We start from the raw sequence: 25,257 nt of genomic DNA on the forward strand, positions 1-25,257 counted from the left end.
TTTAGTGTCTAGACACTAGATAACACCACCAATGAATAGAAGAGGGTGGGTCTAGTGTCTAGACAATCGATAATGCCACCAATGGGTAGATGGGGGTGGGTATTAATGTAATAGTGGTATATATACCCCGGCATACATTATTTCCAACCATAGAGCATCAAGATGGATCGTTCCATGGAGAGTATCTACCTCACTTTTCAGCTGGAATTAGCCCTTGCTATAGCTTATGCTTTTGCCTGTCAAGAACAGAGGAAAAGAGACAAACAACGGAGAAGGAGTCGTCGGCGTTTTTGGCTACACCCTATAGTGGAAGTCCGAGAGAGTCATGGAGCCTACCATTGTTTTTTTGGCGAATTAAATGAGAACCAGGACAAATATTTTGAGTACACCAGGATGTCAAAAGACAGCTTCCGATATCTGCTGCGTCTGGTGGAAGGAGCCATTTCCAGGCAGGACACGCAGCTCCGTAAATCGATTTCCCCTGAGGAACGTCTGCTGGTGACTCTACGGTACGTAATGGAATGTGAAGGATTTATATGTTCTTGCCACTTTTTAAATTAACGTGTTTTTGTTTTTTGGGGTGGGGGATTGTAATTAAAAATGAAAAATTATTTCATAACAATTAAATTAATTATATTTATTTATTTATTTTTCTTCTTGTCAGTTTCCTGGCTACCGGAGAGACATTGAGATCACTGCATTTCCAGTTTCGGATTGGAGTCTCAACACTGTCGGGTATTATTGCAGACACATGCCGCGCATTGTGGGACAACCTCAGGGAGGAATTTTTACCCATCCCTACAAGAGAATTATGGCATGCCAACGCCCAAAAATTTGAAAAAGTTTGTGATTTCCCTAACTGTATCGGAGCCGTGGATGGCAAGCACATTAGGATTACCAAGCCTTCAAGAAGTGGATCTCTTTTTTATAATTATAAAAAATACTTTTCCACCGTGCTGATGGCAATTGCAGGTGCGGACTGCAGGTTTCTCGCTGTGGACATTGGAGCGTTTGGTCGTGCAAATGATTCACGGACATTTAAGGAGTCTGACATGGGCCGAAGATTATACGAGAACAATTTTAATTTCCCCCATCCACGACCTCTTCCTAACACCGAAGGCCCGGCCCTGCCATTTGTTGTGGTTGGGGATGAGGCTTTTCAAATGTGTGGCAACCTACTTAAACCGTACTCTAGTCGGGGGTTGGACCGCACAAAAAGTATTTTTAATTATAGACTGTCCAGGGCCCGAAGAACTGTGGAGTGCGCCTTTGGCATTCTGGTGTCCAAATGGCGTATCTTAGGATCCGCAATAAATTTGAAAATTGAGACAGTGGATGAGGTGGTGAAGGCGTGTGTGGTTCTACACAATTTTATTATTGATAAAGAGAGAGTCAACGTTGAACTCGATGAACCCATACAAAATCCATTGCCTGATTATCAAGCTCATCCTCTGCGGACAACTTTGGAGATTGCTCATATGAGGGACCAATTTGCTGCATATTTTGTTTCCGATGTTGGCCGTGTTTCTTGGCAAGATCAAATGGTGTAATTCAACGTGTTGTTAAGATGTTATGTAAACACTGTGGAGCCCATGTAACCATCATATGTTTGGTTATTAATGTCACCCGATTGTCTAATGCGTTGTGTTTGTTAATAAAGTTTATTGTGCCTTTCCGCCTTTCCGTTTTCACAAAACAAATCTCCCATCCGTTTTTCCATAGTAATTGTAAAAAATCCTATTTTATTGAAAGTAATGATTGTCCCACAAAATTTATGTGAGCACCAGTACCCAAATGGACTGTGACAAAACAATAAAATTTGCAGCCGTGAGTACCATAGTTTTGACGTATAAAACTTCATCGGCTCCCACCTTGTTAACCATAATTAATACTGAAGACTATTTTCATATGGAACCTGGCTTGACAAGGAGGGAAACTATCATGTTTGCAAAACTCAACAGAGTTAACACTATTGTACTCAGGATGGTAGAATTTGTCCAGAGTCAAATAGTGGCGACACTGTGAACATTGCTTCCACCTCACCTGACCAATATTTTAAAGGGAACCAGTCACCTGTATTTTGTGGGACTGGAACACCCCAAAACTCTGCCCATATGAGCCAAAAACAGTCCCACCAAATTCAGGTGACAGGTTCCCTTTAAGGTACATTAATAAAACTATTCTACAACGATAACTACCAGTGATACCACCGGACCGTGATCGTTGTTTATTGGTCGTGTGGTTGATGGAGAGCTGTCACACAGCCAGCTCTCCAGCAACCCAAAAAGAGCAAGTCCCGTGTAATCTGGGAAATGTTATGAAGCGCATGGCCGCACTCACGATGTTTACCATTGTAAATGTAGTTATTAAAAATACAAAACAACATTTTATTACGGTGTGTGACACGTCCATCGCCGTCAGCTTTCCGTACTGTGCCAGCCCTAAACCACAGTACAGCGTTTATTATTAACGGTGTGCTCTGATTTACGGGCGGGAATCACAGTGTAAGTAATTGCGGAAAGATGACGGCGAGGGACGTGGTTGACACCTTTTTTGATTTGTGGGGTATTTTTTAATTTTTATTTGAGTGTTTAAAACACTGCGCTAGTAACCCAATATTACCTATTTTAAAATAAAGACATCGCTTGATCGGTGTCTAACTCGCCGATCCAACAATGACAGCGTGGGTAACAAAAAAAAATCATAATCATTCGTTGACACCCAAAATCTCACAGCAGGGGCTCTATCGTTTTACGATTACAGAAAAGATAACGTTGGTTACACAAATAAACCAACTTTATCTATACTGAAATCGTTGTGTGATGGTACATTTTAAACTTGACATATTGAGCAATGCTGGGTGTGTTTGTAACAGCTGATAGTACAATGAGCGCCAGGCCTATAAAACAATTAATAAAAAAAAATCTAAAAAATATTGTCAGACATTGCACATCAGGTGTTACAAAGACAATATTTGTGTATACGGCGCAAGGTGTCATTTGGTGAAAACTTTATTTGAGACAATAAAAACCAATTTTTTGTAAACCAAATAAATTTTTTATTTTGGGACAGGAAAAAAAATTAGGGACATAACATTACGGGGTACCTACATCCACAACTAAAGGGGATTGATATCCCTCACTTCTGGTGGGTGTGGAAGGACCGAGGAGGAGGACGAGGAGGAGGAGGACGAGGGGGAGGAAGCAGCAGCATATTCAATGATACTTGACGGGATGCCGACATCCATCCACTGTTGGGATACTTCCAAAGCAGGTGAGGGAGGAGGAGGAGGGACGACGACCAGTGTCCTTGGCTGGCTACTCCGGCTCCGGGTCGACCCAGGCTGTGTTGACGGTGTGCTCCTTGTAGACCCAGGCTGGGTACTGGGTGTGCTCCGTGTAGACCCAGCCTGGGTACTTGGTGTGCTCCGGGTCGACCCAGGCTGTGTTCTGGTGGTAGTTGTGGGAGCAGCCATAGCCAAGGTCGTAGTGCTAGTCGTCGTCGTCTTGATCTTCTTTTTTTTCCTCCTCTCTCTCTCTGTGTGTGGGTCGGCTTCCCGTCTGTGCCCGTGTGCCCTTGAAGGCCGGTCTTGCTCCGACCTTTGGGGCTCTGTTCTGTGGTGGCGGTGGCCCTCGTCACGCGGACCTCTGTGGTGGTGCTCTGCAGCAGGAGTCGGAGTCATGGCAGCCAGCGATGGTACTGTGGGCGCATTTGTCGCTGACTGCATGACCCGAGCCTGCTGCAGAGCAGTGACAAAGATTGTTGCAGCCCTGCATGACCGAAATCTGGAGTTCCGGCGTAAGATGTTCAACCATCCCGTTGTGAAGGGCATTAAAAAAATGTTTCGCCGGCCTCGCGAGATCCGTTTCGATGTTTTCAAGACGCCGCTCGATATTTGACATTTTATCGCACAGCGCCTTGAAACCATTCTGAAAGACGGTACTCAAATGTAAAAATTCGGGCATGGGCGCCCTGTCCGAGGCCCGCTGACGCTGTCGGGAAGACCCGAAGGAAGGAGCGACAGAGGCCTCGGCCAGGGGAACATCTGATGGACCGGCTGCCGGTTCGCCAGATTGTGGTGGTGCAGACCTGCTCTCGCTGTGGGATGGCTGCGAGGCTTGAGATGGCGCTTCACAAAGGACCGCTCCAGAGGGTCGGACAGGCTCGCGGGTGCTGCTGTGTGTTCTGTGAAAACATAAGGAAAGCATTAGTATACTAAATATCAAATTTCACAGGCGTCATTAATTAACTTTACCGCCAGGTATCCATTACCGCCATTAATATTAACCTATTTTTAATCTTGACACTGCATATGCACCATCAATATTAAAAAAAAACACATTTATTTTATTCCAAATAGTCACTCATGATTGCGATTTAACGCCAGACAATTATGCTTACGTTGGAATTGCCATGACGTCACGGTCATGTGACCGAGACGTCATCACAGGTCCTTTGAGCTGAGCAAGCATGGGAACATAACCTGCCTTGCAGTGGAATGTATGGCGTGTCTATAATATTTTAATTATTTGTGTATAACTAAATCGGGGATACACCTGGATAGGTACTATACTAATCCCCTATGAAATATTGGCTGGGCATGGCCAATCTACTAGCTTTCTGTGTTCTGTATACTTCCGATTTCAGGGACATTACTAGTAAGTCACGCTCACCATTGTAGTAATCCCAGAAGGGAGCTGCTGTGTAAAGTGTGAGAATACCAGAAATGAATATAAATTCGAGGTCAACGAGGCGTGAAAAGTAAAAACAAAATACTTTATTCACTTCAATCAGAAGCAGAGGATGAAACATCTGCACAATACAATAAAAACACTATCTACGCGTTTCAGGTCTGATGTTCCCTGCCACCTGAAACGCGTAGATAGTGTCTATGGTATTGTGCTGATTTTTCATCCTCTGCTTATGATTGAAGAGGATAAAAGTATGTATTTTTTACTTTTCACGCCTCGGTGAACTCACCTTTTTTTTTTTGTTTAAATACTTTGTACTTGCCAAAATAAATGGCTGGGCAATAAGCTAAGTGGCTGGAATGTAGTATGTGAATATGCATGTTGTAAAAACTAGGTGTGTGCATAGGTACTAGACTTACTCTCTGCTTTCAAGGACCGGTCTCAAGAATTGCAGTATACGGTTATACTTGTAAACCGAGGTCCTTGAAGCCGCTGCACCACTACGGGCCTGTCCTTCCTTTTTCAGGCCCCTCTTGAAACGGTCCTTCATGGAGCGCCATCTGGTCCGCAGTTTTCGAACTGTGTATAAATAAATAAAAAAACACAACAAAATTTAGAGAATATATTGACAACGATTACGCAACCGTGTGCAATACCAATAGAAGACATCACAGACGGTTGTGTAATCCTAGCATGATGGGTCACAGCAGCATTTTGGAAATACTTACGAAAACTAGCTTTGACCGTGGGGGAAGCGCTGTCGAAGCCATCCCACAGCAATTGTGCCACCTCTTTCCACATACACCGCAATATGCCCTGGTCCGCGTGCCGGGGGTCACGGCTGTCCCACAACGGGCCCCGTTCCTCTATGGATGCCACCATGAGGTCGATGTTGAGGGGTTCATCCAGGGCCCGTTGTGAAACCTAGAAAAAATGGAAAATATTAATTGTTGCAAGATAAATAAAAGTTGACCCTACCTCCTCCACCGCCACCTACCACACACAACACCACCCCATCCCGCCACCCCCCATACCCGCCCAAAAAAAAAAAAAAAAGTTTGAAAAAAAAAACTTACTCTCCGTCCTGCAACCACAGCTTGGCCCCGTGGTCTCTGCTCCTGCTCCGGTCTCTGCTCCTGCTCCCTCTCTTCCTCCTGGCTCTCCTCCTCACTTGAAGAAGCCTGCAAAATAGTTTACCAAAAAGTTGAGTGACCCATCTACAAATGAAAGCGAATATAGTAATAGTAGATCATGTACTCACCTCACTCCTCAGCGGTGGGGTGCTGGAATCACTGCCGCTGGCCATGACTATTAATGCAATTCTGAAATAAAGAACAAAATAATTGTTCCTATGCTCCTATGCACAATCCAGCAATATAAAAAACAAAAACAAAAAAAAAAGGCATTTAAACCACAAACAACATTGCACTCCAACCTAACGCTGAGCAAACAACACTGCCACATTGATTAAATTAAAGAAACAATGGCTGAGACAACCCAATGCCAGATTAAACTAAAGCCTAAAGATAAGATCTACAACAGACCCCATGTTGTAATACCAAAAGTTTTTTTTTTTTTTAAAGTACAGTAATCCACGGAGCAAGAAACCCCAAAAACACAATAGATTTTTGAAAGGAAAAAAATGTAAATATTTAAAAACACCATACTTTACAATAAAACCGACAGGGCCGGAGACAATAGAAGGGCATACAACGCCATACATCACAGCCAGAAACATACAATAATGTCTTTACACAACCACAGTGCAGAACTACACAACTTGCAATAAAAAAATTATTACATGTAAAAGGGCGCATAATCATTCTATGCACTACCATACTTTACAATAAAACCGTCAGGGCCGGAGACTATTAAACGCCATCATATAACGCAATTTTTAAACATCACAACTGAATACAAAAAACACCACCAAACCAAATAATTGAAAATAAAATTCTATCCTGAAAAGAACAATCATCAAGGCCGCAGACACAATGAAACGCCATCCTATACAACGCCATACATCACAACCAGACTAAAAATACAACAATATCTTTAACCACAGTGCAGAATATAAAACACAACTTGCAAAAATAATTTTAAACCACATGTAGAAAATGCACAGAATCATTGTATACTTACATCTCTGGACAGCGGATAAGTAGAAGTGTTCTGGGATGTGTAGAAGTGTTCTGGTGATGGATTTCTTGCCTCAAGATGCTGCAGTAGAAGTGACAAACAATCCAAACATTTTCTTTATATAGGGGGGATGTTTATCTACTGTTTGCACTGTCTAGACACCTTTTTGTTCAATTTTATGTAACGACGCATGCGTCGTACAACGCACGCACGACGCACACACGCGACGCAAGTGCGTTGTCAATGTGTTTCAATGGAGATTTTAACGCAATGTCGACGCACGAGCGACGCAAGTGCGACGCATGCGTTTTTTAGACGCTCGAAAAATGCAACATTGTCGCGTCTCCGACGCCACCCAGGTGCGGTGAAACGACGCATGCGTCGTGCGTTTTACCGAAAACGCACGACAACGCAACGCATGCGTCCCCAATGTAAAAGATAGGGGCGCATGACGCATGCGTTGCCGTGCGTCGGCGACGCAGCGTCGCATGATGCTAATGTGAACGTAGCCTTAAAAATGAACGCATGCATCACAAAAAGCTGCGTTTTGCATGCGTTGTGCGTTGCGTCACTGACGCAGCACCGCACAACGCAAATGTGAACGTAGCCAGAGATATGTCACCAATGACAATTGTTTGCGTTTTTGTCGTCATTTTTCAGTCATGAAAGCCCTGTTGTCTGTGAGGTAATGATTGTGGAGACATTACAGGAGGTGACAGTGAGGGAAGTGGCATGAGGTGAGGCTGGAGCCCCCGGATTTACACCAGGCACGTCCTCCTCCCCTCCCCCCGCTATAGCGCTGTGTGTTAGTATTCAGAGCAGCTATGGTGCCGTCTGAGGCCACGGTCGAGACTAATCCCACCAATCCCGTGAGTGACATCTCAAGCGTCCAATAGCGCGCGTCCGCGAAACCCCACAGCCAATCGCCACCCACTACCGTCCGACTGACACTCCCCTCCGCCTATCAGCGTGAGGAGATTTCGACTGACGAGCCGGCCGACCAGTGAGCGCGCGAGCGGGGCGGGCAGTCTGCGATGATTAACCCGTCTGTAACGTCACGCTAGGCAGTTCGATCGGTAGCGGGAGCGGAGAGCGGACAGCAGGGAGCGCGAAGGCAGCAGCCCCCCACCGCCGGCCTAAGTTACCATCAACACCCGGGGTCAAAGTTTAACAGCGAGCCACCGCCGGTCCGAGTCACCACCTCTGAAGGGAACCACAACCAATTACCACCATGAGCAGCGACGTCGAAACTCAACAGCAGCAGCAGCCAGCCGCCCTGGAAAGCAAGTCAGGCCCGGAACCGGCGGCCACTGTGGGGGAGAAGAAGGTCATCGGTGAGTGTCGGGCGGCGGCGGCGGACAGCGCTCAGTGCCACGCGTTGTGAGCGGCGGTTCCCCCCTCCTCAGTCTCCCTCCTCCCCCCCCCCCCCCTCTTCTTTCTCGTCCGCCCGCCCGCCTCACGGCCGTGACGTCATCGCTTCCTGGGGCCTGCAAAATGTCCGCTGCCTGCTCTCGGCCTACTCGTCCCCTTTTGTGTCTCGGCGCCTCCCGCGCTGCGTTTCCTTCCCCCCTCTTCGTAGTGTAGAGTTAGGGGGGCGCACGTCTCCACGCGGCGCCCGGGCCCTCCGCCTAGGTGGGAGCCTGGAGGGAGAGCCGGGTAGCGGCCTGGCCTGGCTCCAGCCACGTGGTGGCTCACTAGTGATGGCTCTGACCTCCAGGCCTGTGATCCTGCCCCCTCCCATAACAAATACACATGTGTAGATCATTTATTTTTATTTTATTTCAGCTGATACATTTATTTTATCCTTTTTTTTTTTTTTTTTCTTTATAGCAACCAAGGTTTTGGGTACCGTCAAATGGTTTAATGTGCGCAATGGATATGGCTTCATTAATAGGTGAGTGCAGCTACATGTGATACATTGTATCAACTGTTGGTTACATAAAAGTAAATATTCTACATAAGTAGTAATCTTTCCCTGGGATGCTGCTGCTCTGCACAGGGTGGCTCCTGCAGGCAGTGAATGGTTAACTGTGCTACTAAGTATCTGCATAGTTAATAACGAATATTCTTATATTTGCTTGTGGCTCTTTTTTTTTTTTTTTTTTTTTTTTTTTTTTTTTTTTCTTCTCTTCCCCTGATCTGTTACCTTAATTAATCTCACTTTTCTCCCATAGGAATGACACCAAGGAAGATGTCTTTGTACACCAGGTGAGTTTGTGTACATTTTTCTTAACTCCTCCTATCAGTTCAAAGTGTTTTGTTTTTTTTTGTTTGTTTGTTTGTTTTTTTTACTAGCATGAGGCTTTCCAGGCATAAGACTAACCTGAACAGTAGGAACACAGTCCAAATTATAGGACTCTTAATGACACACGTGGGGGTTTTGTTTCTCACTGTGTTCTCATTATGTCGCCACATGCGCAGTTACTGTTTATAATCTACACTATTTTTGGCGTGATGCTTCCACTATAATACATGCCAGCGATGGCTACGGCCACTGTACCACATATGGTTTTGGCTTACAAATACCATTCGTGTGAGTGTGGCCTCATGGAAAGCATCGAGCCACTGTAAGGAGACTTGTTAGTAGGGCCGTATTTGCCACTAGGCACTCGAGGGCATGTGCCAGGATGCAGGGGGGCACTTGGCAAGGGTTGGGGTGGTTCTATCTACCGAGCTGCTGGAGTTCTGTGACGTAGGGTCAACCATTCACTCCGCAGGAAGGAATGCTCACTGTGGGCTTCTGGGTGAAGTCTTGTGGCCTTTTATAAGCGAAAGCACTGATTTCTCTTAGTGTAAATGTACATGAGGAAATCACAAGCTGCGCACTTCAGACTAAAGACCTGGTCAATTCCACTACCTATACATGTTTCATTTGTTACCGTTTCTATGGAATGTGGAGAGCAGAACAAATAGTGTAAGGAGCTTTCCCCCATAAAAATTGGTATCCACCCAGCTTCCCCCCCATACAAATCTGTTTGTGGGGGGGAGGGGAAGCTGGGTGGATACTGATCAGTATTCACTTGGTTTTCCCCCATACAAATCGATATTCACCTACAAATACCGCCACACCATGACTAGACCACATATTGCCACCGCATAATAACTGAATATTAAATACTGTAAGAGAATGGAGACCCAGAGACTGCACATCCCAGTCTCCGCTGGAGCCCTCATTGTCATATGACAATTGTTTTTCTAAAGTTTTATAGTGCAGTTTTAGGTTAGGGATGAGCTAGCAAGGTGCAGGGACAGGTAGTGATGGCTACTTGCAGACGTGTGCGGCACTTGCGGTGAGACAAACACTGCTAGCAGCGTTATTTTTCCGTTGCTGCAAGTACCACATCTGTCAGATTGTGGCAAAACTGCAAATGCCGCACATGTCCTCAAGTCCCATAGGGAATGAAGCCGAATGCAGTGTTGCTGTGAGTGATCTGTTACGCGGCAGATGCAGACAAACTGCTCGATCTGCCGCAAAAGGCAACTTTCACATCAGCAAATTTTGCCTAAGTCACTGCCGACAATGTCTGCATTAGCCATATTCGCCAATGGGGAGGCAGCACTAAAAGCACCTAGGGCAGCATAAACTCTAAATACAGCCCGGCTTGTAAGCCATGTAATGCTTTAGAAATCTATATATCCAGATTGTCTTCAGAGCAGTACAATTATGCCACCTTTTGGGGGTAGATATGGGTTGATATTAAGGATTGCTGCCCTTCCAATAGGTGGCACTAGAGTTCTAGTCCATTCAGTCTAGGATTCCTGTGCACAGAGCAGCATTTGATTGATAGTTAACTGTCCCTTGTTATAAAAAGTAATTTTGCATCAGACCACTAATCTTAAACTGGTAGACATAATTTATTCTTAAAGGCTACGTTCAGACTAGCGTTGTGCGTCGGCGACGCACGCAAAAACGTGGCAAAACGCTGCGTTTTGCGACGCGTGCGTCGTTTTTTGTCGAAAATCGGACGCAAGAAAAATGCAACTTGTTGCGTTTTATTGGTCCAACGCTTGCGGCAAAAAAGACGCATGCGTCGCCAAACGCATGCGTCCCCCATGTTAAACATAGGGGCGCATGACGCGTGCGTCACCCGACGCACACTAGCACAACGCTAGTCTGAACGTAGCCTTAAAGGTAACCTGATTAATGCTGCCCAAACCACAAGAACCCTAATCCCTACATGACCACAACCAGGAATTTTTTAAATTTTTTTTTTTTCCAAAAAATTCACCTGCAAGCAATCATGCCATCAGGCTGTATAGTTTTATATTTTGCTTGATATCCAGTTAAAGTGAACCTGTTGATCCATGATTTCAGTACTGTATATTTGTTGCAATATACAGCACCATGGAAGTGTGGGTAAAATCTTTTCGTAATGCTTAGCAGTGTAGGGGAAGAAAGGAGCGTTGGGTAACCATTTTTTAACATTTGTTCTAGGTATTGAGTTTTTTTATGCCAATGTTTTTATTTCCAGACTGCCATTAAGAAGAACAACCCTAGGAAGTATCTTCGCAGTGTGGGAGATGGAGAAACTGTAGAGTTTGATGTAGTGGAGGGAGAGAAGGTAAGGTCAAGTTAAATGTGGTGTCTGCTTTGATCCCAAGACCACTATTTCTTCTCACTGTCTGATGTGGTAGAGCTTGTGCCAGGCTACTTTGTTGTCTATGGCGCTGACAAACTGCCAACTACAGCACTCTCGCCTGATCGTTAAATAATTTCCTACATGGAATTGCTAAAAGTTTTGCACCATTTTGATTGACACCAGGAGAAATCCACTTTTAGATAATTATGGCTTAATTAAAGAAAACCTTATCCCCGCAGGGTGCAGAGGCAGCTAATGTTACTGGTCCTGGGGGTGTTCCAGTCCAAGGCAGCAAATATGCAGCAGATCGCAACCATTATAGGCGCTATCCACGTCGCCGAGGTCCTCCACGTAACTACCAGCAAAATTACCAAAACAGCGAAGGTGGAGAGAAGCCCGAAGAAAATGAGCCTGCGACGGATGGAGAGGGTGCTAACCAACAACGCCCATACCGGAGGCGTCGTTATCCTCCATACTACTTAAGGAGACCGTATGGGCGCAGACCACAGTATAACAATGCCCCAGTACAGGGTGAAGTAGTTGAGGTACCTTGCCTTCAATCTTAAGCTTATTTTGACTTATTTTTATATTAAAAACAGACCATTTTACAAATTTCTCTTTTTGGGGTGTTTAGGAAGAAGGCCAAAGTTCCAGTGAACAAGGCAGACCAGGAAGGCAGAACATGTACAGAGGCTTCAGGCCCCGATTCAACAGGTACGAGTAAGTGTCCTCATTCTTCTTTACTGTGTGGTTGTTGTTTTTTTTTTTTATGGCATAAATATAAAAAATCAATACATTATTTTAACATTTCATAATTAATGAAACACAAAGAAAAGCCAGCGCTCTATATGAAACACAGGTGCACGGAAATCCATCCTGGTGGAGCTTGGATTTGTAGACAAATTAAGAAATTCTTCCAGCTCCTCAAGATAAAATATCCATTCCTTTAGTCAAAATGACATTAAAATTCCATATAGAAATCTGGACGACAAATGACTCATGAGCAGATAAAGCGACGTGTTTTTGATCACTGTGCTGATCGAAACGTGTCACTGTCTGCTCATCTGTCATTTGTCCGGATTTCTATATGGAATTTTAAAGGGAACCTGTCACCCCGTTTTTTGAGATTGAGCTATAAATACTGTTAAATAGGGCCTGCGCTGTGTTACTATAGTGTATGTAGTGTACCCTGATTCCCCATGTATGCTGAGAAATACATTACCAAAGTCGCAGTTTTCTCCTGTCAATCAGGCTGGTCTGGTCAGGTGGGCGTGTTCACAGCGCTCTTTTCTTCCCCAGCTTTCCGTTGGTGGCGTAGTGGTGTGCGCATGTCCAGAGTTCCGACTTCCCTGCGCCCACGTGAAGACACAGCGCGCAATCTGCGCTGTAATCCCTTGCATCGGTGGGGGCGGCCATCTTCCTGGGGCCGCGCGTGCGCAGATGGAGTGCTCTGCTGCACGGGGCTTCAGGAAAATGGCCGCGGGATGCCGCGCGTGCGCATTAGAGATCGCGGCGGCCATTTTCCCAAAGCCGAGATGCAAACTCGGCTTTGGGAAAATGGCCGCCGCGATCTCTAATGCGCACGCGCGGCATCCCGCGGCCATTTTCCTGAAGCCCTGTGCAGCAGAGCACTCCATCTGCGCACGCGCGGCCCCAGGAAGATGGCCGCCCCCACCGATGCAAGGGATTACAGCGCAGATTGCGCGCTGTCTTCACGTGGGCGCAGGGAAGTCGGAACTCTGGACATGCGCACACCACTACGCCACCAACGGAAAGCTGGGGAAGAAAAGAGCGCTGTGAACACGCCCACCTGACCAGACCAGCCTGATTGACAGGCGAAAACGGCGACTTTGGTAATGTGTTTCTCAGCATACATGGGGAATCGGGGTACACTACATACACTATAGTAACGCACAGCACAGGCCCTATTTAACAGTATTTATAGCTCAATCTCAAAAAACGGGGTGACAGGTTCCCTTTAATGTCATTTTGACTAAAGGAATGGATATTTTATCTTGAGGAGCTGGAAGAATTTCTTTGTCTATTTCATTAACCCTGCTGTTTTCGGTCTGAGACCTATTTTGAACTTTGGTATTTTTGGGGGTGTTAAGATGCAGTTCTGAAACTTGTGGTTGATTGACTTAAATGAGGATGGGTCGGCCGGCCGGCCGGCCACGCGTTTCAGAGCCGCATCTTGAATATTTTAAAGAATACTGACGTTCAAGGTCAGTCGTTTTTGACCAAAGACAACAGCAGGGTTAATGCTGGATATATTGTTCCTTGGCTGTGGTATATTACTGGTTATCATACTACAGACATGAGCATGTAGCTTTCTTGTAAACTTCTTGTAGGGGACCTCCTCGCCAGAGACAACCTAGAGAAGAAGGAAATGAAGAGGATAAGGAAAATCAGGGGGATGGAACCCAGAGTCAGCAGCCACCTCAACGTCGGTACCGCCGCAACTTTAACTACAGACGCAGACGCCCAGAAAACCCTAAACCACAAGATGGTAAAGAGACCAAGGCAGCCGAAACATCAGCAGAAAACACGTCCGCTCCCGAGGCTGAGCAGGGCGGGGCTGAGTAAATACCGGCTTACCACCTCTACCACCATCCGGGTTAGTGTCAGGCCTGATGAGCAAAAAAATTTCTTGTTGCGTGGATTTTTCCTATAACATTGGGGGGGAGAATTACAATGTTAGTCACACAACTGAAAGATGTTAAACTGAAAAGTTTTTTTTTTTAATGCAAAGTATAAAATGTATCGCATGAATATTAAATTTTTTATTTTTTTTTTTTTCCTTGCAGTTTTGTCATCAAAGTCAAGATTGAAATTCCAGCAATAAGAAATTGAACAAAGAATTGGAACTGAAGACCTTAAGTGCTTGCTTTTTGCTGTTGACCAGATATTATCGTCCTGCATGGTTTCTTGCAGCGATGGTTTTATTTTTTATCTAAGATCTCCTTTTGGGAATGAGAAGTTTTTTAAAAAAACAAACATTTTTTTGCAAATCTTACCTGCAAAGGTTTTTAAATTGTTTATCTGGTCAAACCAAGATTTTTAAGAAGCTCGTTTTTAATTTGTAATAAAAGTACACCTGATTTTTTTTTTTTTTTTGAAAAAGTCAACAAATTGCAAGCATCTATTAATAAAGGTCTCAAAAGTATCTCGTGTCAGTTGTGGTCTCGGCATTGATACATGATACTGCAGGGAGGGCACAAGAATCAAATTTATGAACAAGGGCATATTAGTTGTACATGTTCAAGAGAGGCCTGGATGTCTTCCTGGAGCAGAACAATATTGTATCATACAATTATTAGGTTCTGTAGAAGGACGTAGATCTGGGGATTTATTATGATGGAATATAGGCTGAACTGGATGGACAAATGTCTTTTTTCGGCCTTACTAACTATGTTACTATGTCAATCTAAAGCAGACCAAAATGCCTTGACCATGAGAACATTGGAGGTAAGATTAAGATGCAAGTTCCAAGGTTGGCCTCATCTTGTGGCTTTTGCTACACGCCAAGCAATTGTTGTATGGTGCGACTCTCAGGGTGAGGTTTTATTTCGGTAAGCAAATGCCCAAACCCTAAAATTTTTAACATGAAATTTCTGTGCTTATAGAGGCTGCTCACATCCAGTTGTTGGCAGGAGTGGTTAGTTGCCACTGAGCCCAGCTGCACTCCCTCCTTGGCACATTCATAGCCAGTGTGCATGCAAAATGTCATTATACAATGCTCACAGTATAGTGACTGGCAGCAAGCAGCTGCAGGGAGAATAGAACTTTATTAGTGATGAGCACATATACTCGTTACTCGAGATTTCCTGAGCACGCTCAGGGGTCCTCAGAATTCTTTCTTTTTTTTTTTTCAGATTTAATTTTTCTTGCCACGGCTGAATGATTTACATCTGTTAGCCAGCATAAGTACATGTGGGGATTCCCTGGCAACCCCATGTGTACTTATGCTGGCGAATAGATGTAAATCATTCAGCTGCGGCAAGAGAAACTTAATCTCCGAGCACCCAAAAATACTCTGAGGACCCCCAAGCATTCCCGAGAAATCTCAAGTAACGAGTATATTCTCGCTCATCCCCAGACTTTGTCTTCACCCTGTAGCTGCTGCTCTAGTAAGCCATGTCAACAGGGTTAAAATGGTGTATATACTTCAATGTACCTGCAGGTAATTATTTTTTTTTGTGACCGTTACTTTATTAAACTTAACACTAACCCAGGTGGTCTTCCACTTAAGTCTTGAAGTTGGGGGTGTCAGGCTCCAATACTTTGTAGCCCAGATGGGCTCCTCTAGTGAGTGTAGGATGCAATTCTCTGAAGTCAAGAGGCCTGAATATTGAATGTACTTATGGATAAAAGGGCTACAAGGGTCATGGCTTTCTATAATGTTTCCTCTACAATTTAAAAAACTTCATAACAATATGGAGCAAAAATACCTTGGTGACCACCTCCCCACTTTTTGAGTGCCCCAAACTTGAAATTGTTCCAGTGGTGGGACTCGCATCAAGCAGCCATAATTATGACATAATGTCTGTTTCTGACCTGGCGTCTAATAGGAGGTTGTCCAGGCATCTGGACCCCCCCAAACTGACTTGATATTGATGAAATCTGCTGAGATCAGGTCACCAATATTAGATGCCCTAACAACCCTTTAAAGGGAATCTGTTAGCAGTGTTTTTCTATGTAACCATGAGAGCAGCATGATGTAAGGGCTTACACCCCGATTCCAGTGATGGGTCACTTGCTGTGTTGTCATTTTGATAGTGTTATCTCCTGTAGATGTAGCAACGCTCAGAATGTGGAGCTGTGTATTATCCCACCACAGCACTGACTTGCAGCTTTCTATGCACACTGTATATTGACAGAAAGCAGCCAATCTGGTGGGGGCAAGATTACACGGAACAGCAGGACAAATTGGCACAAGACACTTAGTCTTGTGAATAAACTGCTGATTTTTAGTTTAAGCTAGTGACACGTTGGAATTGGGATCTCAGCCCCTACATCATGCTGCTCTCAGATGTGAGTAAAAACCTGCTCTCCAGATTCTCGATACATTTAGGTGGTATCAGGTATAATATTAGAGGGGACCTGAATATATTTAGTCACTCCTGGTTATATAGGCCACACCAGTGGAAGACTCGCTGCTGCTCAAGTATCTTCCCGTGAAGGGCTCCGCTAGGCTGACCTCTCCGGCCATGTAATATAGAGGTCTGCCGGTGGAAGCGTCCCTATTATCGGCCCTCCTCTGAGGCTTCTAGAAGGACGAGCTGCTTTTCTTTATGATGCCGTTGGGCATATGGCCACGGTGCCGGCTTCTGAGGGTGGGTTCACCCATCATGTCCAGTGTTGCCTAGCCATGTATACGGCCGGTCAGCATGTAGAGGAAAATGCTGCGCTATGTATTCTATAAGGACTGGTCAGGGGTGACACCTAATGAATGATCATTAAATTAGCATACACAGACAATGTGGGGTCACAGCACATAGGTATTTCCAGGGCATACCTCCCAACTTTAAGACTGGGAGAGAGACCTATATCGTGGCAAGTGCACAAGGATATAGTGTCCTACTGAAGCCCCTTTAGTCTTCACTTAAAGGGAACCTGACATGTACCCCCCCCCCCCCCCCAAAAAAAAACTGCATTTTATATCTTCCTTTATAGACTGTCTTGAGTCCCTTTATCGTGGATGACACATTACCAGATCTTTATAAAACGATCCAGTTGTCCCACTCAGCATTTTATTACGCCCCTCCCGCCATGACAGGAATGGCTGTGCAAAACTCAGGCATGTGGAACATGTTGCGGTGCGGCAGCCATGGGGGGGAAGTACTTGGCTCTTGCACCCCAGCATGTTATAGGAAGGTGGGGGTCCTGGCTGGGTGTGTGGACTTGTGCTGCGAGGGCGCTACACCCGTGCAGGTCACATGTAACCGATATAACGCTGGTTTGCCAGGAGCAGATGTTTCATAGTTCAATCAGGGAGACCACCAGTCAAAAGTAAGCTTTTTACCAACGATAACTGGGAAGGGATATATAAATAATACATATAAATACAGAAGATAGCGGGAGCATATCTCGATGAACGTTTGTTATAATACGGAGCATTTTCCACCCACAGATTCCTTCCTCTCATTTATTCTCTATCTTCACCACAGCCCAGCTCAGCACAACTGCTCCGCTCGGCACCACAGCAGTGAATCGCTCCCGGTAAATTTGGGGAGATTTCTGAGAATGGCCCCCAGCGGCAAGCTGGCCCTCGGGGCACCCATGATCGTTTGCTGCCTCTGCGCTTGTAGACTGCATCCTGCTGGCTGCGCCAAATGTAAGCAGGTGCTGAGAAGCAGGGATCGCAGAGCAAAGCCGTATAACAATATTGTTTAACAGGTATGTGCACACGTTGCGGATTTCCTGCAAATCTGCAGCTTTTTTTTCTGGCGCAGAAACGCTGCAGATCTGCAAGTGATTTACAGTACAATGTAAATCAATGGCAAAAAAAAATGCTGTGCTAATGGTGCAGAAAAACCTGTACAGAAAACGCAGCAGATTCAAAAAAGGACCATGCCAATTCTTTGTTCATATCTGCTGCGTTTCTGCACCCATTCCATAATAGAAATCTGCAGGGGTAAAAAAAAAAAAAAGGAAGAAATCTGCACAAAAATCTGCAACGTGTGCACATACCAAAAAAAGGCACCGATTCTAACCTGCTTTTTCTGCCAAGAAATGCACAGAAAATTCCACAGTCAAATCTGCACCGTGTGCACAGAGCCTAAGGGTATGTGCACACGGTGCAGATTTGGCAGTTTTCCATGCGGTGTACAGTACCATGTAAACTTATGAAAAACCAAATCCGCAGTGCACATGCTGCAGAAAAATTCCGCACGGAAACGCGTTGTATTTTCCACAGCATGTCAATTCTTTGTGTGGATTCCGCAGCGTTTTACACCTATTCCTTATTAGGAATCCGCAAAAAAACTGCACTAAATCCGTGCGAAAAAATCCGCAATGGAATCTGCAACGTGTGCACAAACTCTAACAGTCTGGCAGGGAGTTGATAAACAGTAAACAAGATTTAAGGTAAGATCAAGAATTAGGCTATGTGCACAGGTTGCGGATTTTCTTGTGGCATTTTCCATGTGGATTTTGCATCTCTTGGCAGAAAACGCAGGTCAAAATCTGCGTGGATTTTGTATGTTTTTACCCCTGCGTTTTCCTATAATGGAATGGGTGCAGAAACGCACAAAGAATTGACATGGTCCTTTTTTTAATCCGTTGCGGATTCCGTGCGGAAAATTAGCACAGCATTTTTATTTTCCCATTGGTTTACATTGTACTGTAAGGGTATGTGCACACGTTGCGGAATCTCTGGATCCGCAGCATTTTTTGCAGTGCAGAAATGCTGTAGATCCGCAATTCATTTACAGTACAATGTAAATTAATGAGAAAAAAAAATGCTGTGCACACTTTGCGGAAAATCCGCTGCAGAAACGCTGCGGTTTAAAAGAAGTAGCATGTCACTTCTTTTTTTTTTTTTTTTTTAATCTGCAGCGTTTTTTGTACCCATTCCATAATAGAAAACCGCAGGGGTAAAAAACACAGCAAATCCGCAAGGAAACCGCAGCAAAAACGCGACAAATCCGCAGGTGCGTTTTCTGCCAGGAGAGGCAGGATATGCACCAGAAATTCCTAAGCCTAATCCGCAACGTGTGCACATACAGTCATGGCCAAAAGTATTGACACCCCTGCAATTCTGTCAGATAATACTCATTTTCTTCCTGAAAATGATTGCAAACACAAATTCTTTGGTATTATTATCTTCATTTAATTTGTCTTGAATGAAAAAACACAAAAAGAATTGTCCTAAAGCCAAATTGGATATAATTCCACACCAAACATAAAAAAGGGGTGGACAAAAGTATTGGCACTGTTCGAAAAATCATGTGATGCTTCTCTAATTTGTGTAATTAACAGCACCTGTAACTTACCTGTGGCACCTAACAGGTGTTGGCAATAACTAAATCACACTTGCAGCCAGTTGACATGGATTAAAGTTGACTCAACCTGTGTCCTTGTGTGTACCACATTGATCATGGAGAAAAGAAAGAAGACCAAAGAACTGTCTGAGGACTTGGGAAACCAAATTGTGAGGAAGCATGAGCAATCTCAAGGCTACAAGTCCATCTCCAAAGACCTGAATATTCCTGTGTCTACCGTGCGCAGTGTCTGCTACTGTGTAGGTACCGCCGGCGCCATCTTAAATTTTTCCATCTTGAAATTACAGATGAGTCAGCCTTACATCTTTACCAGGATAGATATTTCAACACATTATAAAACAGCATGTATGTAAGTACTTGAATAAGAATACAGTAATTAACCAGAGCAAGCATGGGTTTGTAGCAAACAAGTCATGTCAGACTAATCTAATTTCCTATGATGGAATCCATGACTGGGTGGATCAGGGAAATGCGGTAGATATGCTATATCTCGTCTTCAGCAAAGCGTTTGATAAAGTATCTCATATTATCCTTATTGAAAAAATGACCAAGAGTGGGATTGACAAGATTACAATTAGGTGCACTCATAACTGGCTGAATGATCGTACTCAAAGAGTGGTTATAAATGGCTGCACATCCAGTTGGAAAAGTGTTTCAAGTGGGGTATCACAAGGCTCTGTCCTGGCCCCAATGTTGTTCAACATTTTTATAAATGATCTAGATAAGGGAACTGAAGGTAAACTAATCAAAATTGCAGACGATGCAAAGCTAGGAGGGAAACCTAATAGAGAAAGGATTCTGAAGGATTATTATTTAAATAGCACCATTGATTCCATGGTGCTATACATGAGAAGGGGTTACATACAAATTACAGATATCACTTACAGTAAACAGTCTAACAATCACAGATTGATACAGAGGGGTGAGGACCCTGCCCTTGCAGGCTTACATTCTACAGGATGGTGGGGAAGGAGACAATAGGTTGAGGGTTGCAGGAGCTCCAGTGATGGTGAGGAGGCAGCGGGGTCAGTGTGGGCTGTAGGCTTTCCTGAAAAGGTGAGTTTTCAGGTTCCGCTCTGAAGGATCCGAATGTGGTTGATAATCGGACGTGTTGGGGCAAAGAATTCCGAGGATGGGGAATATTCGGGAGACGTCTTGGGAGGCGATTGGGTGAGGAGCAAATAAGTGTGGAGGAGAGAAGAAGGTCTTGGGAGGACCGGAGATTACGTGAGGGAAGGTATCAGGAGATTAGTTCAGAGATATATGGAGGAGACAGGTTATGGATGGCTTTGTAGGTCAGTATTAGTAATTTGAACTGGATACGCTGAGGGAATGGGAGCCAGTGAAGAGATTTGCAGAGGGGGAAGTGGAGGAGTAGCGAGGAGAGAGACAAATTAGTTGGGCAGCAGAGTTAAAGATGGACTGGAGAGGTGCAAGGGTGTTAGCAGGGAGGCCACAGAAAAGGATGTTGCAGTAGTCGAGGCGGGAGATGACGAGGGCATGCACAAGCATTTTAGTAGATTGAGGGTTGAGGAAAGGACGGAGGATCTAGATAAGCTTGAAAAATGGGCAGCAACTAATAGAATAGTATTTAACGGAGAAATGCAAGATTCTACATCTGCGCACGAAAAACGAAAATTACATCTATGGAGTGGGAGGAATAGAACTAAGCAACAGCACGTGTGAAAAAGACTTAGGTAAACTAATAGATCACAGTCTGCACATGAGTCAACAGTGTGATGCAGCAGCAAAAAAGGCAAACAGTTCTAGGATGTATTAAGAGAAGCATAGAGTAGATAAAGATTAAACAAGCACAAGACAGATTTCATCACTAGGTATCATTGTAATCAGTATAACGGCACTGACCTGACAGTGTCTGCAGGTTACTGAGCCCAATCCTGCTGACAGGTTCCCTTTAAGGAGCTGCACTTTTAAGCTATCACAGTACAATAAAAGGCCTAATCCAGTAGTAACCACAGGTTCAAGGTCCAATATAAAGGGAGAGGGGGACAAGTACTAGAAGATGTGGTGCACATCAATGGTGGCACAGGACATACATGATGTGCCGCTGTTTCTGCAGAAAGCCTGCCCTGCTGAAGGGGATCTATGTAATGGGCTACAACAGAGCTTCCAAAATCCAGGCCACTGCTGTCCCCATGATTCTCGCTGACTCGTAAGTACAGAAGTCATTCATACATTTTCAGGAGAAATGTGTGTAACGTGATGGAGTGTGTCACTCCGGGTGTAGATCCCCGTGGGTGGCCGTCTATGGACCCATTTTATTAAACCCTCAGAACGGTACTGGAACTTTTATATTCAGTTTAACGCCGGTGACCGATTTCCTAATCACAACTTGTCAGAGATTTAATATCATTCTTTTGACTAATAAAATAACCCGTGCACTCTCTGGTGGAAATCGTAGAAATTGGCCAATTCCTAGGGCCGGATCCGAATTCTAAAAAATGGAATAGTGCTCCCACGAAAATGCTGGAGTTAGATGCTGCATTGACTCGCGCACCCGTTTGCCTTTGTGCGTAATGACTACGGGCTCTCTTCTGTGGCAAATAGGGAGAGTGCTGGTTTATCTGACGCATTTCCGAGGTGTCTTCTCCATGGGGGTGCTCGTTGCCAGGTTGTCTGCAGGACACAGGGCGGCAGGATTTTTGCTTTTATATCCATTCTAAGGATGTATCGGAGCAAATTTGACCAGCCGGAATGCTGCCGACACTACGTATCAGAGGAACAATCACCACACATCTTCATCGACTATATCATCACCCAGCACAGGAACCACCAATGCATGCATCATTCATAGAGCCCACCTAACACTCCGAGAAGGAATCCAGCCATTCGCATGCGGTGGTTTTAGCGCATATCATTTATCTTCTCAATTCATAAGGCCGATACTACACATTGCTCCAACATCAAAGCCACAATTACGGACTTTTGCATTTGAGGGGAAAAAAAATAGGAACATTTCTTTGGTATTCTCTTTCTTCCTTTCGCACATGGCTGCCAATGCTAAACTGGATGTATCCACTACATGTTAAGGGATAAGATGTGGCTGGTGTTGGAGAAGCAACACGTGAAAAGAGTTAGGCCGGGGTCACACTAGAGAGGAATACGGACGAGGGAAAGGTGCAAAAACAACGCACTCGGACCAATGTTTCTGTATGGGGCAGCTCCTATCTGCTGTATATTTCTCGGCTGTATTTTACGGGCTGAGAAAATCGCAGCATGCTGCGTTTGTCAGCGTATTGCGCTAAAAATCCGCCAATGAAAGTCTATGGGGCGAGAAAAATACGGATTACACACGGGCCGTCAGTGTGACTTGCGAGAAATACGCAGCAATGTTTTATAGAAAAGGGAACGAATGGAATGCAGGGGAATGTAGCTACCTAGACTTGCGGTGCTGCGCCCCCTGCTAGCATAACCTCAGATTAACTCGAGCGTGAGAAAATATTCAGAAAAATTCCCACGCTCGAGTTATACCAGCAGGGGGCGCAGCACCGCAAGTCTAGGTAGCTACGTTCCCCTGCATTCCATTCATTCCCCGGTTTTTACAGCCAAGGGCAGCTGAATTAGCAGGCTCCTGGTTGTAAAATTATTTAACCCCTTCAGATGGATTTACATCGTGGGACATGACTGGATGGCGGACAGGTATGGGATATTGTTGTTTTTTTATTTTACCTTTTTTTTTTACAGAAGAAAAGGGTCATTTGGATTGAGCGTACAATAAAGATATTACAACACCATGTGTATTTATTTCATTAAAATACTTTATTCATAAAGTGTGTTTTATTAACCCTTTATTACTATTAGATTAATAATGGATAGGTGTCTTATTGACATCTCTCCATTATTAACCGGCCTTAATGTCATCTTACATTAGCAAGGTGACATTAACCCTTTATCCCACCGCTACACGGGAATGGGAAGAGAGTGGCCAAGTGCCAGAATAGGCGCATCTTCCAGATGTGCCTTTTCTGGGGTGGCTGGGGGCAGATGCTTTTAGCCAGGGGGGACCAATAACCATGGACCCTCTCCAGGCTATTAATATCTGCCCTCAGTCACCGGCTTTCCCACTGTGGCAAAGAAAATTGCGCGGGAGCCCACGCCAGTTTTTTCCGTGATTTAACCCTTTATTTGAACACCTAGAGCCCCCAAATTTTGCACATACACACTACTAACATTAGTAGTGAGGAATATGTAAAAAAAAAAGGGATACAAAATGGTTTACTGTATGTAAACCATGTCTCATATCCTGTCAGGTTTGGGAAGGAGATAGCAAAAGCCGGCAATTGAATTACCGGCTTTTCTGCTGTCTAGCGCTGTATTAAATATAAATAAATGTATATATATGTGTCTCACTGACATATATATATATATATATACACATACTTTATATATGTTTTCACGAATATTTGAGCCCATGAATACAGATCACTGTTCAGGAACTTTTCTGCGTATCTCGGCCGTAAAAAACGGACCGTATTTTCCTACGCTAAGTGTGACCCCGGCCTTTGGGGTGCTCTATAAATCGGTCCGAGATTGGAATGCGGTGCATGGACTGGCCGGCGGCCCTCCTGACCCGAACGTGACAGCTGCAGAGAAATACATAACGCTATCACGCTCTGGTTGGGAGAGCAGCCGGCTAGTTCGGCACTGTGGTCCGATCTCAGTCTTATCTTCTTACAGTACAACTCCCAATGTGCCTGGACACCTTCCAGCCTGTGGCTTCATTGGAATGCTGGCACTTGTAGTTTCTTGGTCAGTTGGTGTATGTTCACATGCTGCAGATTCATTGTACACATTTCTGTCCACTCCAAATGTCACAATGGAGCCAATTTAGATGAACGAGAAGGATACTGAAATTTCTGTTGCAAATCTTCCTATGAATATGTAAGGAGGAAGACTGGGCGGCGGGTGCCTGCATCATGCCGGTTCCAGAGCTGCTGAGGCTGTGTCCCATGTTGCCCGTGGGAAAGGATAGCGGTCCGGACAGGTTTCATGACAAGGTAGAGGGGGCGTGGCTAAGCCAGGCAGTGAGGAGAAAGCGCACAGAGAGGGTTAGTTTCCCGCTGTCAGGGAGAGTGCAGCAGGGTGTGCAGCTTGCTCCGCATCCAGCTCAGCAGTGCCGCGACCAGGCTTACCCGCACACTCCAGTGGGACCGTGACTGTGGAGAGCGTCGTGCACCCAGATAAATGTCGGTCAGCGTTCGTACGGAGAAGTGTGGCCCGGCTACAGGACACTGACATGCGGTTCCCTCTGCCGGCCAGCACGCATCACCCAGCGCTTGGTACAGACTCCTGCAGCTTCCTTCACTTTGGGTGTACAGGCTTATGGACTAGGGGCTCAGTGGGCAAAACCGGAGACCGCCCGTTGCCACCAGAAGCTGGATCGTTAATCTTGGACCCTATCTGAGGATTCTAAACCGGCCGTTGCCGGTACTACAGCTTTCTTCAGACCGTATACTAAGGAGGATCAGCGGGAGTCACAAAAAGTGCTGTTTAAACCTCAGACTGTCACATTAAAGCTATGTGCACACGTTGCGGATTTCCTGCGGATCCGCAGCGTTTTTTCGGTGCAGAACCACATGTGATTTAGGCTACAGTCATGGCCAAAAGTATTGACACCCCTGCAATTCTGTCAGATAATACTCAGTTTCTTCCTGAAAATGATTGCAAACACAAATTCTTTGGTATTATTATCTTCATTTAATTTGTCTTAAATGAAAAAACACAAAAGAGAATGAAGCAAAAAGCAAAACATTGATCATTTCACACAAAACTCCAAAAATGGGCCAGACAAAAGTATTGGTACCCTCAGCCTAATACTTG

At 44.9% G+C, this 25,257-nt stretch overlaps 3 protein-coding genes across 4 annotated transcripts; 2 read left to right on the plus strand and 1 right to left on the minus strand.

Moving 5' to 3' along the window:
* Nucleotides 1-349: 349 nt before the first annotated feature.
* LOC138651228 (uncharacterized) lies at nt 350-1,582 on the plus strand. Its single transcript, XM_069741265.1, has 2 exons — nt 350-509; nt 665-1,582. The coding sequence occupies exons 1-2, from the start codon at nt 394-396 to the stop codon at nt 1,548-1,550; spliced, it is 1,002 nt and encodes a 333-aa protein (XP_069597366.1). The 5' UTR covers nt 350-393; the 3' UTR covers nt 1,551-1,582.
* A 1,458-nt stretch (nt 1,583-3,040) lies between these two features.
* On the minus strand, nt 3,041-6,127 carry LOC138651227 (uncharacterized). The gene is made up of 5 exons (XM_069741264.1): nt 5,953-6,127; nt 5,768-5,872; nt 5,420-5,615; nt 5,111-5,270; nt 3,041-4,185 (listed from the first exon to the last, which is right to left on the minus strand). Exons 1-5 carry the CDS (start codon nt 5,995-5,997, stop codon nt 3,636-3,638), a joined length of 1,056 nt encoding a protein of 351 aa, XP_069597365.1. The 5' UTR covers nt 5,998-6,127; the 3' UTR covers nt 3,041-3,635.
* A 1,766-nt stretch (nt 6,128-7,893) lies between these two features.
* YBX1 (Y-box binding protein 1) lies at nt 7,894-14,576 on the plus strand. Of its 2 annotated transcripts, none has more exons than XM_069741266.1 (8): nt 7,894-8,164; nt 8,661-8,724; nt 9,005-9,038; nt 11,303-11,392; nt 11,650-11,955; nt 12,045-12,130; nt 13,762-14,027; nt 14,218-14,576. In XM_069741266.1, exons 1-7 carry the CDS (start codon nt 8,062-8,064, stop codon nt 13,994-13,996), a joined length of 918 nt encoding a protein of 305 aa, XP_069597367.1. In that variant the 5' UTR covers nt 7,894-8,061; the 3' UTR covers nt 13,997-14,027; nt 14,218-14,576. The 2 variants fall into 2 exon arrangements, with proteins under 2 accessions (XP_069597367.1, XP_069597368.1); XM_069741267.1 differs by having other exon boundaries at nt 12,045-12,124.
* Nucleotides 14,577-25,257: the final 10,681 nt, after the last annotated feature.

Source organism: Ranitomeya imitator, chromosome 10 (assembly GCF_032444005.1).
Source record: "Ranitomeya imitator isolate aRanImi1 chromosome 10, aRanImi1.pri, whole genome shotgun sequence".
NCBI classification, from domain to species: Eukaryota; Metazoa; Chordata; class Amphibia; order Anura; family Dendrobatidae; genus Ranitomeya; species Ranitomeya imitator.